Source organism: Balaenoptera borealis, assembly GCF_965194805.1.
Source record: "Balaenoptera borealis genome assembly, chromosome: 14".
In the NCBI taxonomy this organism is placed as follows: domain Eukaryota; kingdom Metazoa; phylum Chordata; class Mammalia; order Artiodactyla; family Balaenopteridae; genus Balaenoptera; species Balaenoptera borealis.
The window spans coordinates 66,233,496-66,246,670 of record NC_138875.1 but is presented as its reverse complement, the minus strand read 5'-3'; the positions used below and the strand labels follow the sequence as shown (position 1 = coordinate 66,246,670).

The following is a 13,175-nucleotide window of genomic DNA, read 5'->3' as shown; positions in this document are numbered from 1 at the left end:
CAGGAGGGAGGAATAAGAAAGCTCTTCGGGGAAGGACCAGAGACCCAGGGTGGGAGTGCTTTCAGGGAAGCCTCAGAGGATGGGAGGAGTGTCCTTGGGGCCAGAACAAGCTGTCCCATGGGGAGATAGCCACTATGTTGCAGTGTCCTTGTGCCCAACAAGCCACTTGCTCTACCAAGAGAACAGAGCTTGCAAACCCAAACCAAACAGCGTCAGAGTTTCTGATATGAGCTTGCTTATGTGTACAATATTTAAGGTGGGGCTCAGTTGGGGCCTGCAAACCAGAGAAAGGGACACCTCACTGATGGATGAAGCCACCCCCCCCCCCCGCAAAGTATCCTTTTCTTTCCCAGGTGTTTAATGATAATGTCCCTGATGAGCCCACAATTCCCCCTAGAAACTGAGAGACCCTGTCAGCAAGGGGGAAAAAATGTTTGTGCTTTTGGGATTCTCCTTGCTGACAGCCAGGGAATGGGGTTTTGGAGGCCTGGGTTCTAGTCCTGTCGGACCCACTCCCTGGGTGATGGGAGCAGGTCATCCAAGGAAGGCAACTAATACTGATGCTGAGCTGCTGTGTGCCATGCCCTGGGAGGTCAGGATTTATTATACCCGTTTTGAAGAAGAGGTCCTCAGGATGTGAGCACTGCTGGGATTTCCGCCTCGCATTGCTGGCCACAAAGTCAGGGCATCAACCCCTGTTTCCTCACCTGCAAAACAGGCTTTACAAGGGCCCTGTTGGCCTTGCAGAGGGGTGGGAGGGGACATGGGGCCTGGGAGGGGTGACAGCAGGAGGGTGGAGAGCCTGCAGGGGGCGGCAGTGAGCTGTGCCTGGAAGTGTCTGCCAGTCCTGCCCCCAGGGTTTTCCTGCCAGTCTCCCAGGGCACCAACATTAAAGGCAATCATGGAAGGAACAGCACATGCTTTATGTTTGCCCTATCTGGTTGCCTTACACATGGTGCTCACAACATCTGACATATGAGGACAAAACTTGGGCTCAGAGAGGGGAAGGGAATTGCCAAGGTCACAAACAGGCCGGCCCTGGGCTCTGTTCCTCTAGGTTAGATGTCAGGGTATCCACTCTGGGTGGCACTGGAACTGCGGGGAAGGCAAGACAACCCCTCACATCCGTGCAGGGACAACAGCGCGGGGGTCTGGGAGCGGGGTGGGGAGGTATCCTGGTTCTCATTTCAACGCCCAGGAAGCAGGCACAGAGGGGCAGAGGCGGTCAGGACTCAAGCCGGGTTCTCTGGTCGACAAATCCTGTTTCCGTATCCCCTCACCCAGCAGGCTGATTGGGGTATTTTCACTTGGCGCCCCTTGGACTCCCTCCAGGGTGCTGTGTGTCTAAGATCTCTGGGCTTCCCTGGGGGACGAGAACAAATTTTGTTTCGCTGCCCGCCTGGGCTATGCTGTCTTCCGCCCAGCCCTGCGCGTCCCAGTGGAGGCTGGCGACCCCTTCAGAGGCAGATTACAGAGATAAGTTCTGAGTCAGGCAAACACCTGGCCCAGGACCGCAGGAAGGGAGACATGGGTGTTGAGTGACCTGGGGAGAAATTCCTATTGATTATCTCTGTGACAGTCCCGTGTGGCAGATGTTGCTTCATCACCCACCCCAGGACCCCAGCGCTGGAGGCCCGTTGGCACCGCTGGGTGACCTGTCCGCTAGGGGCGCGCTCAGCCGTGACGCCGGTGAGGGGCTGCCGGGCTGGGGGGCAATGCGGACCCAGGGTTTCCTGTCCCAGGAATGCAGAACTCGCCGTCCGGGCCTCGGTTTTCCCAGGCGCGGGGACGCTGGCAGGGCCACGGCTGGGCGGGGGAGCGGCCCCTTTAAGAGGCCCTCCCGCTCGGTCCGCCGCGCCGCGGCCACCGCCCCCCGGCCCTCCCCTTCCTGCGGCACCGAGTGCGGGCCGGGCGCGAGTGCGGCGTGAGCGAGCGGGCCAAGCGCAATGCGGGGAGGCGGCGGCGGCTGGGCGAGGGCGCGGGAGCCCGAGGAGAGCAGCGCGCCGGCGGCGGCCATGGGCTAGTGGGCCCGGCTTAGCGGAGGTAGCACCCACCCTGCGCGCGCCGGGAACCCCGCACACAATAGCGGCGCGCGCAGCCCCGCGCCCTTCCCCCGCGCTCGCGCGCCCGCCCCTCGCCCCGCCCCGCGCGCGGGGAGCCTGACCGCAGCCTCACCTGCCGCCCGGGAGGGGGCGGGCATTGTTCGCCAGCTGCCGCCACCGCTGCCCCGCCGGGGGCATGGGGGCCGCCCGGCGCCCCGGGCCGGGCCTGGCAAGGCCGTCGCGCCGCCGCTGAGCCGGGCCCCGCGGCAGCCGGGCGGCGCAGGTGAGGCCGGCCGCGCCATGGTGGACCCGGTGGGCTTCGCCGAGGCGTGGAAGGCGCAGTTCCCGGACTCGGAGCCGCCACGCATGGAGCTGCGCTCGGTGGGCGACATTGAGCAGGAGCTGGAGCGCTGCAAGGCCTCCATCCGGCGCCTGGAGCAGGAGGTGAACCAGGAGCGCTTCCGCATGATCTACCTGCAGACGCTGCTGGCCAAGGAGAAGAAGAGCTACGACCGACAGCGCTGGGGCTTCCGGCGCGCGGCGCAGCCCCCCGACGGCGCCGCCGAGCCCCGCGCGCCGCGCCCCCAGCCCGCGCCGGCGGACTGCGCCGACCCGCCGACCGCCGACGAGCCCGAGGCCCGGCTCGACGGGAAGGGCTCCCCGGGCAAGGCCAGGCCCGCGGCCACGCGCAGGCCCGGGGCCTCCGCTCCCGCGGACCGCGACGACCGCGGGCCCCCCACCAGCGTGGCGGCCCTGCGTTCCAATTTCGAGAGGATCCGCAAGGGCCCCGTCCAGCCGGCGGCGGCGGACGCTGAGAAACCCTTCTACGTGAACGTCGAGTTCCACCACGAGCGCGGCCTGGTGAAGGTCAACGACAAAGACGTGTCGGACCGCATAAGCTCCCTGGGCAGCCAGGCCATGCAGATGGAGCGCAAGAAGTCCCAGCAGGGCGCTGGGCCCGGCCCTGGGGACCCGCCCAGGCCCTCCTACCGCGGGCGCCTCTCCGAGAGCAGTTGCGGCCTCGACGGCGACTTTGAGGACGTGGAGCTGAACCCGCGCTTCCTGAAGGACAACCTGATCAACGCCAATGGCGGCGGCAGGCCCCCCTGGCCGCCCCTGGAGTACCAGCCCTACCAGAGCATCTATGTCGGGGGCATGATGGTGGAAGGGGAGGGCAAGGGCTCGCTCCAGCGCAGCCAGAGCACCTCGGAGCAGGAGAAGCGCCTTACCTGGCCCCGGAGGTCCTACTCCCCTCGGAGCTTTGAGGACAGCGGAGGCGGCTACACCCCGGACTGCAGCTCCAACGAGAACCTCACGTCCAGCGAGGAGGACTTCTCCTCGGGCCAGTCCAGCCGCGTGTCCCCAAGCCCCACCACCTACCGCACGTTCCGGGACAAGAGCCGCTCACCCTCGCAGAACTCCCAGCAATCCTTCGACAGCAGCAGCCCCCCCACGCCCCAGTGCCAGAAGCGGCACCGGCAGGGACCGGTGGTCGTGTCCGAGGCCACCATCGTGGGCGTCCGCAAGACGGGGCAGATCTGGCCCAGCGATGGGGACAGCTTGTCCAGCAGGCTGCTTCAAGATGGCACCTTCCATGGAGACGCAGGTGGGTACCTCTACCACCCTGGTGGGCACACCTGCCCCTGGCTGGAAACCACTGAGCAGTAGGGAATGCGGGGAGGAAAAGGTGGATAGTTTTTGGAGTGATTTTCAAATACTGTTGTGGACTGGAAGGATTCTTAATGATGAGCCTGAACAAACTACATCCCGCCTTCCTCCTGAAGGCAGATTCCCAGTGTTTGGAATGGGATTGGGGTGGGAGGGGTGGTGTGTGGGACGGTCGGTGGCTCCTTCCTTTGGGTCTAGAGCTCTGTGCTTCCTGTGAGAGTACTCTCTGTGGGTTGGGACCAGGATGCCCTGGGCAGTCATCTCCTTGCCTTCTGATTCCCCCCACCCGAGCAGTAGGGATGGTATAAAGAGTGGGTCATCTCTGCTGCTTGGATGGATGCTTTTAGCCGGGATTGATCCGTGTCTTGGGCAATCCCCGCCACCTGTCCTGGAAGAGTTATATGACATGTTTGGGGAACCCAAGAGGTGCCAGCTGCTCCCAGGCCATAGGAGTGTCAGGTTCGCTTGCTAGTCAGAGCAGGTGAAAATAGGAATGAAGAGGAAGTGAGGTGACGGACAGTTCTGACTCAGTGGGCCACTGAAGATCCACAGGGTGAAGATTTTATCCAGGGCTGAAGCAGGGCCACGCCCGTTTTGATCTGCCCAGTTTTGATGAGAGTCATCACCCATCATTACTCACCTCTGTGCATCTTACCCTAGCTACATTTTCTGATCCATCAGTGTGCTCTTGCCTCCTCGTCTTCCCTGCCCACTGATGCTCATTTTGTGCTCCTAGTCCACGGTCTGACTCCTGGCCCTGAGATTAAACCTATGGGATTTGTGTATATAGTACGTGTACACATTTGAGTACAAATACCGTGAGGCGCAGGGGTGATGGGACTGGGTTTTGAGATCCAGGCACATTTCGTGATTGGAGTAAGGAGAGGGATTTGGGGGGGGTGGGGGTGAGGCAGTCGGGAGTCTCTCAGAGTCCTGGTCCCTGTTGGGCTGATCCAGTTTTCTGCTCCATTGATTTTTCTTTCTCTGCTGATGGAGTTGTATGTGCTTCGTTGGTCAGCATCCTCTTGAAACAAGTGAGGCTATTTTTGGCTCTGTGGAGTGGCCTCTTTGCGATCAGTGCCCCGTCCTGTTTGTTTTAGGCACATCTAGTTGCTGACTTCATCTGCTGCTGGGGTGGGCTGTGGTGTGTCGTCGGGATCTGTGGCCTGACCCAGCCGCATCCCCTGAGTCCCTCGTGGGACGGGTTGGGGGGAGGCCGTAGTATTTAGAAGCCTGCTTTGCAGGCACGTCAGCTCCTCCAGGGTCTGGAGGATTGCCCTGTGGTCGCTGGGCACCAGCCCCGTCTGGCCAGCTGTCGGCTGAGCGAGCCAGCTTGAACTGGTCCTCGGCGCCCGCCAGGGTGTGGGAGAACGTCGTTAATAAAGCAGAAAATGAGGCGTTTTCGTGGAGACCTACAACCTGAAACCATGATGTCTTGCTGGGGGAATTCAGAGTCTCCAGGGACCGGGGCCCTGTTGGAGGGGGTGTGTTTCGGGGCCCTCCCTGCGGGCCGTCTCCCCAAGCTCACAGCTCCTCGCCTGCCTCTCAGCCCCTGCACACAGGGGAACCCGGCTCCGTGGGTAACGCTGGGTAGGTTCCCAGCCGAGGAGTTAATTTGACAGCTTGGACTCCACTCTTAGCACTTTCTGGATCCTTCTCTGAAAGTCCTCAAGGTCCCACGTTCTCTCTCCTGTTAGGTTTTGAAACTCTTGGTGGTTTTAGCTCCGGGAGCCTGTAAATTCAGTACCCAGCACGTTCCTCTGAGCGTTGTGGCTGGAGGGGAAGGAGGGACCCATTGGCCCGGCCGTCTGTCTCTGTCCTATTTAGCTATGTTCTTTAGATGCCTGCTGGCCAGGGCTGCGCCTCTGAAATGTGACAATGAGGAAAATCGCTGTGGGAGGGAGTGGAAGTCACCTAATTTCTCTGACGCAACAGCAGCCGCCGACATGGGGCCCTGGCCCTAGTAGCTTCAGAGCCTCTTTACTCCCGTATTTCCGAGTTGAGGAAAGGAGCTGAAATGACCACCAGCCGCTGTGCGCCAGGCATGGTGACAGCATGCTTCAGGCAGGGCCCCCTGTGGGCTCTCCATCACCCCACCTGCTCCACATCTGCAGGTAAGGATGCAACCAGGAAGTGGCAGAGCTGGGCCTCCAGGCCCCGCGGGAATGCAGAGCCAATGTTCTTCCCACTGCCCCACACATGCCTGAAAAATGCGAGTGGGGGTGTCTAGGGGTCCTTCGAGCTCCGCACACCCAGGGCCCACCGGCTGCGAGCTCTGCTGTGTGCAAGCCTGTCCCTCTTACAGGACGGGCTGCATAGGAGAGAGTGTGGTCCTTGCCCTCTGGGAGCTTACAAGTTAATGGGAGACAGGAACACACACATCACTTATGTGTTCAGAGGGCATGCCATCAGGGAAACTTCTGGAAATAGCTGCATTGGAGAGGGGCCTTGTCTAGGGGCAGGGGGTGGAGGCTGCCGTCTGCCCCTGAGGAGCAGTGGAGCAGAGGCTTCTGTGACTCTGGACTGTGTGCTTTGTCCTTTATTTATTTATTTATTTATTTTGTGGTACTATATGACATAAAATTTACTATCTTCACCCACATTAGCCGTTTTTAAGTGTACAGATCAGTGGCATCAAGTACGTTCACGTAGTTGTGCTACCATCACCACTGTCCGTCTCCAGGACTTTTCATCTTCCCGAGCTGCGACTCTGTCCCCATCAAACAGCAGTGCCCCGTCCCCCAGCCCCTGGGACCGTCTCCTCTACTTTCCGTCTCTATGATTCCATGACTCTTGGCGCCTCGTCGCAGGAGTGGAATCACACACATTACGTGTCCCTCCGTGTCTGGATAATTTCACTTTGCGTCGTGTCCCCGAATGTCATCCATGTGGTGTCACAGCCACGTGTGCGTCTTGAAGGCAGGGATCCCTGGTTCATTCCTGGGCCTCCCGTGGAGCCCAGCTCAGAGCCGTACACACAGCACATCCCCAAGATCCTGTCCTCCTTTCCACAGCCAGGGGGCCGGGTCGGGAAGATGGGAAGGTGGCTGATCATTGGGAAGCGTCTTAGCTGTGTCCACCCCTGTCCCTTAAACTCCTTTCGAGGACTTTGGCCACCCTTTCCTGAGAGAGGCCACACAACCAAGGACCTTTCCTCTTTTAGGTCTGAGGCACCCCCAGCCCCATGTGTCCCTTGTGAGATGGGACCCTAGATCTTGTGTTTCTTCCTGGGTGCTCCTGCAAGTGGCTGCCCTGTTGTTTCACATTTCTGTTAAGCAGCTTAATTTGCCCTTTGGATTCTGGTGACATGTTATCATCAGAATGATCGCAGCTTTGTTTTTCCCTTGGGTGGTTGAATGGACCGGCGACGAGCGTGAGTAACTGTGGGGCAGGAAAAGGTCACCCAGGCCTGGCCTGGGCTCCACCGGCATCTCTAGACCAGAGCCTGCCGCCACCTCCAAGTTGAGTGCAGGCTCCTCCCGGGGGACAGAGGCAGAGTCCGAGACCATTTAAATCATCACCAGAGTGGAAACGGAATGTAGATCCAATTTTACAAGGATTCTCCAGCTTGGGAAGGATGACTTTAATGTTTTGGGAACAGAAGGAAGCATTCTGGACCTTTCACTGAAGCAGGAGCTGGGAGTGTAGATTCGTGTGGGTCCAGGGGTAGGTGCCCCCCCATTCCTCCCTGTTGCTTCTGGCTTCAATAGCCGCCTCCCCTCCCTGGCTGGGAATCCCGTGGTCCAGCCTGCCCTGTGGTTTCAGAGGGTTCCACATTCACGGTGAACGGTTGGGCATCTTCTCCAGTTGCCAGACAACAGGACTGAGTTTTGACTGAGGCTGCTTTTCAGATCAAGGCTCAGGAGAAGGTGGTGGCAGATTTAATTAACTCTGAACCCCATGGGGGTCTTGACCCCGACTAGAATTATAATCCCTGTGGCTCGTGTAGGATTTTTTCCTTGTTCTTGAAAAAATATAATAACTTTAATTAAAATAACTTACTTATGTAACATGTGATAGGTTTTTCTTTATTGTGGTAAAATATATGTAGCAAAACGTGGCATTTTCACCTTTTTTCCGTGTTCAGTGGCATTCTGTATATTCATGCTGTTGTGTAACCATAACTATCTCTAGAACTTTCCATCATTCCTACCAGAAACTCTGTATCCATTACGCAATAACTCACCTTTCCTCCACCCCCAGCCCCTGGCAACCACTGCTCTACTTTCGGTCTATTTTCTGTGAATTTACTTGTTTCACGTACCTCATGTGAGTGGAATCATGTAATATTTGTCCTTCTGCATCTGGCCTGTTTCACTCAGTTAGGGTTTTGAAGTTGCTGGGTAGCGTTCATCTTTGATGCCCCATCTCTGGTCCTTCATAGGTGTCTTCTCTTCAGGAAAACACCTGTTAGCCATGACGATGTTTCCTTGGCTTTCACACCTATGTGTTTGAAGCAGCCCAGTATGTTAGCGTTCTGGGGCAAAATGCCACAGACTGGGGGCTTCAACAACAGAAATCTATTTTCCCTGCAATTCTGGAGGCTGGGAGTCCAGGATCAAGCTGCTGGCAGGATTGGTTTCCTCGGAGGCCTCTCCTTGGCTTGTAGATGGTCCTCCCCTTCACATGGTGTTCCCTCTGTGCCCGTGGACCCCTGGTGGCTCTGTGTGTGTCTAAAATCTCTTCTTATAAGGACATGATTCAGATTGGATAGGCCCCACCCTGATGACCCCATTATAACTTAATCACCTCTTGAGAAACTCATCTCCAAATACAGTCACGTTCTGAGGTGCTGGAGACTAGGACCTCGACGGGTGAATTTCAGGGGGACACAGTTTGGCCCCCAGCACTCAGTGAGTCCCTGATTGGGCAGCAGAGAGATGGTGTGTGTGTTGTGCTCACCAGCCGGGTCTTAGGAGGAGTTCAGGTGGAGCACCATGCGGCGCTGGGCAGCCTGGTGGGCCAAGACCACCCGGCCGGGTGTCAGGAGAACCACGTCCTAACACTTCACGTGGCCACATCTCTCTCCTCATCTAAAACATTAGGGATTGGACCCTGTCGTTGCTAAGATCCTTTCCTTCCATTCTTTTTCTTTTCTTTCTTTTTTATTTGGCCTCACGACTTATGGGACCTCAATTCCTGGACCAGGGATTGAACCTGGGGCCACGGTAGTGAAAGTGCTGAGTCCTAACCACTGGACCGCCAAGGAAGTCCCTTTAACTTTTTTTCTTTAAAATTTATTAACACAATTTTTCCACGTCTTCTTTACTCTGGTTTGTACCTACGTTTCCTTTATTAAGGCAACCACCTGTCCCCCGTTCTGGCACTCAGAGGTATTTATTGAGCATCTACTAAGTGCCAAGCACTGTCTCCTGGAAATTCTCTCTTGCCTTTATTCACGGGTTTGTGGAAAGGCTTCTTTCCATGCGCCTTGTCTTTAAAAAACCAGTGCAGACAAACAAAACCTTTGTAATGTCCTTGCATCTTCTCTGACTGTGTGTCTTTCTTTAGCTGTATGTTTGCAGCTATTTCCTGTGAATCCTGTGTCTGTCCGGCTTTCTTCTTCAGGGTGGTGAGATCCTCTAGACAAACACCTACCTTGATGTCTTGTGTCTTGGGTGCCGTGGTGTTTGTGGGTCACGGATGGAATGAGACCCCCATCTCTGAGGTTTCTGTTTGGTCCGGCCCCTTCCTGTTTGAGCCCCACTCCGCTTTCCCCCATATAATAATCGGCATTGATTCTGGGGAGCCTGATGACACAGGTGCCCCAGCAAGGAAGCTTGTTAGCTTTGGAGATGTCCTGGAGGTTATTTTTCCTTCTTTGCTGAGGTTTGGGCTCCTCTCAGTCAATCCCAAGAGCTTCCTGAATCCCCGGCCTGGAGCCTGCTAATCAGCTGTCTTGGATTCTGGTGCCCCCTGGCCACTGCCACCTTGCAAAACAGGGACGTGGTGGTGGCGGTGCCCGGGGGAGACGGGCCTGCCAATGTGGGGCGGGGGCGGGGACTGCGATGCCTGACTTGGGAAGTAAACATGACTTTGGTGGAGGCTGTTTCTCGTGCCCTCGGAACATTCTTATGAAGTGGCTGGAGTGAGATTATACGCTGTCGTCAGGTTGGGTCTGAGGGGGTGTGAGACATACACACCCGCCCAAGGTCAGGCCGTTGGTGGAGGGGCCGGTGCTGTCCTCTCTGCTAGGCTGGGGGGTGATGCCTCTCGCATGAGAGTGGGCACCGAGTGACCTCCCCAGAGGTGGAGGGGACCTGATCAGTTGTTTGGCAAACAAAAAAAACCTCCCGGAAAATGTTGTAACCCTGTACATCCTCCTGGGGCACCTGGCTCAGATTCCTCCAGCAGGTCAGGTGGCAAAGCGCCCAAGAGGACAGACGTGTTGGAAGGACACTGCCTGTCCATCTGCCTTTTCCCTTCAGCAGTCAGGGCACTGGGGCAGGGTCATGGTGCTGACAGGCTCTGCTGTGGGCAGTCCTGGGAGGTGCAGAGGGGCAGGGGCTGTCTGGGAAAAGGTGACAGAGGTGGCCGGCCATGTGCACAGAGGGGTCAGCGCATGGCCCAGGGAGCACTAGGAAGGAGCTGTCAGTGGCTGGGAGACCATGTGGAGACACTGGAGGGAGTGGGAGGGCCCTGCTGCCCCAGCTGCCGGGGGACTTCCCTGGTGGCGCAGTGGTTAAGAATCCGCCTGCCAGTGCAGGGGACACGGGTTCGATCCCTGGTCCGGGAAGATCCCACATGCCGTGAAGCAGCTAAGCCCGTGTGCCACAACTACTGAGCCTGCGCTCTAGAGCCCGCGTGCCACAACTACTGAAGCCCACACGCCTAGAGCCTGTGCTCCGCAGCAAGAGAAGCCACCGCAGTGAGAAGCCCGCGCACCGCAACGAAGAGCAGCCCCCACTCGCTGCAACTAGAGAAAGCCCGCATGCAGCAATGAAGACACAACGCAGCCAAAAAAAAAAAAAAGTGCTGCCGGGGTTAGTTGGTCTGCCAGGGGGGCAGGAAGAGAGTTTCTGCGGGTAACACATGTACACATACCAAGGGTAGCCTTCTGGAACATATGTCCACATAGTCTGGGGAAAGAATGCAGACCTTGAAGGTAGGAGACCTGGACATGCCTGAGATCCAGCATGTGGCTTTGTGCAGGGACTTGGTTCTGTCAGCTGGAGAGGACACCCCCTCCTTGGGGGCTTGGTGGGAGCCTGAGTGCCCAGGATGGTGGCCCCCGGGATCTGGCCCCCTCTCTGGTCTCACAGAGTCACCCCCTCAGGCATCTAATGTCAGTTGATTGAACACCACTTAGCAAGCGATTTTAAAGGAGAAATGCATAATTCAGTAGGTGCAGGCCTTTTCACCCACTGGGCTCAGCTCCAGGAGGACCCCGGGGTCTGCCGGGCGCCTCCTCCCGCTCTGTTCCCTCTCCTAATGTGTCCTCCTGGGCTGAGTGGAGTTCTTAGGTCTTAAAAGTACAGTATGTGTGTATTTTTCTGCATCGTGGCCCCAAAGGAGAGCCAGCTGCTTCACCTAGTGGGCTGTTCCGTCGGCCCAGGGCACCTGGGGCCGCGCACGCCCCTGTGGGGTGGAATGGGGTCTTCTTGCAGTGTTCCTGGGGGCCTGGGAAGGTAGGAGCTGCAGGGAGAGAGAGACGGCTTGATTTTTCTCATAGGGCCCCCCCACCCCCAAGTTTGTAGAGGGAAAGCTTAGAACCACTTGGTTCTCGTTTTTAGTGATTGTGAGGCTGTAAGAGAGAAAGTAAGAACCACAGACTTTCTTACTTCAGTGAGAAGCAGAGGAGGAAGACAGGAAGCCACGAGAGTGGCTCACGCTCGGTGCACTCAGGCTGCTGTGTGGGCTGCCCAGGGCTCCGCCAAGCAGAGGGTGCTGCCCTGCGTCGTGTGGAAGGGGACACAGGACAGCTGGGCCCCATGGAGCGTCTGAACCATTTTCAGTGTCCAGCTCAGCGACATCAAGTATTCGGTTGGCCAAAAAGTTCATTTGGGTGTTCCATACCATCGTAAGGAGAAACCCAAACGAACTTTTTGGCCAACCCGATACATTCACATTGTCGTGCCACCATCACCACCACCATCTCCAGAACCTTTTCCCAAAATGAGACTCTGCCCCCATCAAGCAGTAACTCCCCCCTCCCCCTCCCTAGCCCCTGGCACCCCCAGCGACCCGCCGTCTGTGGATCTGCTGTGGGGCCTCTCAGAAGTGGACTCGCGTGGCCCTTGTCCTCTTGCGTCTGGCTTGTCTCACTCAGCGTGATGTCTTCACCGTTTCTCCCTCAGGCCTCGGTGGTGGTTGGACAGCAGGACCACGACCAGGCCAAGCTGACCGAGGCCTCTGCTCAGTGGGGAGGCACATGGTGCTTGGGGAGCGGGCTGCGTCTTGCACAGCACCATCCCTCACAGGGGTCCCTGAGGAGGAGCAGCAGGGATCCCCATAGCTGAGCTGTCTGAGGCTTTAGGTGAGGAGCTGGGGGAACCTGCAGGCTCGTGGTTGAATAGATGGGGCAGTCTTCATCCCTGGCCCTCCCCAGTCTCGTGGAGTGGCTGTGCTGTGAGCGGGGACGTGCAGGCTGGGCCAACCACGCTGGTGCCCCCCTCTCCTGTCCTCTCCGAGGCGCGGGGGTCCCCGTGCTGGGCTCAGAGCCGTTGTCCAATTGACTGGAAGGCCCTGCGACGTGACCTGTGAACTCTCTTAGGTGATGCTCGGCATGGCGGCTCAGCCTCTGGGTGTGTGTGCAAGCCGGCATGTGCAAAAGCAGGATTCGTATCTGCTCAAATCTTAGACCAAAAAATGTAACTCACTTATGAATGTTGACTTCTGAAAGCTTTCCACTTTCTACCCTAGGAACATGGGTGGAAGTGTCTGCTTTGGGGCCCCGCGGGCTGGTGGGGATGGTCTGGATCCGAGACGGCCATGCCTGTGGGAGCCCGCTGGGAGGCCCTGTGGGATAGCATCTTGCTGGGGGCAGTCAGATGGGCCCCCTCCCCCCCAACCCCCGAGGCACCTGGGCAGCCACTATCAGAATTCAGCTCTAAAGCTCCAGGGTGTGATGATGAACATCAGTCTGGGTACCCCTCCTGTGGTATTTTGTCAGCACCCAGATGGTGCAAGTCGCTCTAGAGCAGACTCTTCTCTGCGGAGGGGCCAGCGAGACTCCAGAAGGCGGGGTAGGGAAGTATTGGAGACCCGGTCCGCGCGCTGCTTGTCACCTCCCAGCTTCCCCTGCCCCGTGGGCCCTGTGCTGTTAATCCCTGCTATGTCTGCAGTCTTGGGGTGCAGAAACCCCGGTAGGGTAGCAGGGAAAGTCAGAGGGCTGAGACCCGGCTGCTGGCTGCCTGAGAGAGGCCCTTTATTCTAATCGCTGGGCTGGGACACTGATTCTGCAGGTGGCAGGTGGGAAACCATCCCAGTCGGCTGATGGAGTGCGGCAGGCAGGGGCATGGCTGC

The 13,175-nt window shown here is 57.9% G+C and overlaps 1 protein-coding gene across 6 annotated transcripts in view; it reads left to right on the top strand.

Moving 5' to 3' along the window:
• Window positions 1-2,191: 2,191 nt before the first annotated feature.
• BCR (BCR activator of RhoGEF and GTPase) overlaps window positions 2,192-13,175 on the top strand; it is a 102,649-nt gene continuing 91,665 nt past the window's right edge. For all 6 annotated transcript variants that reach the window (XR_014234174.1, XM_082354145.1, XM_082354143.1 and 3 more), the window contains exon 1: window positions 2,192-3,648. Coding sequence is in view for 5 of the 6 variants with exons in the window: in XM_082354145.1 (XP_082210271.1) it covers window positions 2,343-3,648 (1,306 nt within the window). In the remaining variant the exon portion in view is untranslated. The remainder of the gene's footprint in view (window positions 3,649-13,175) is intronic.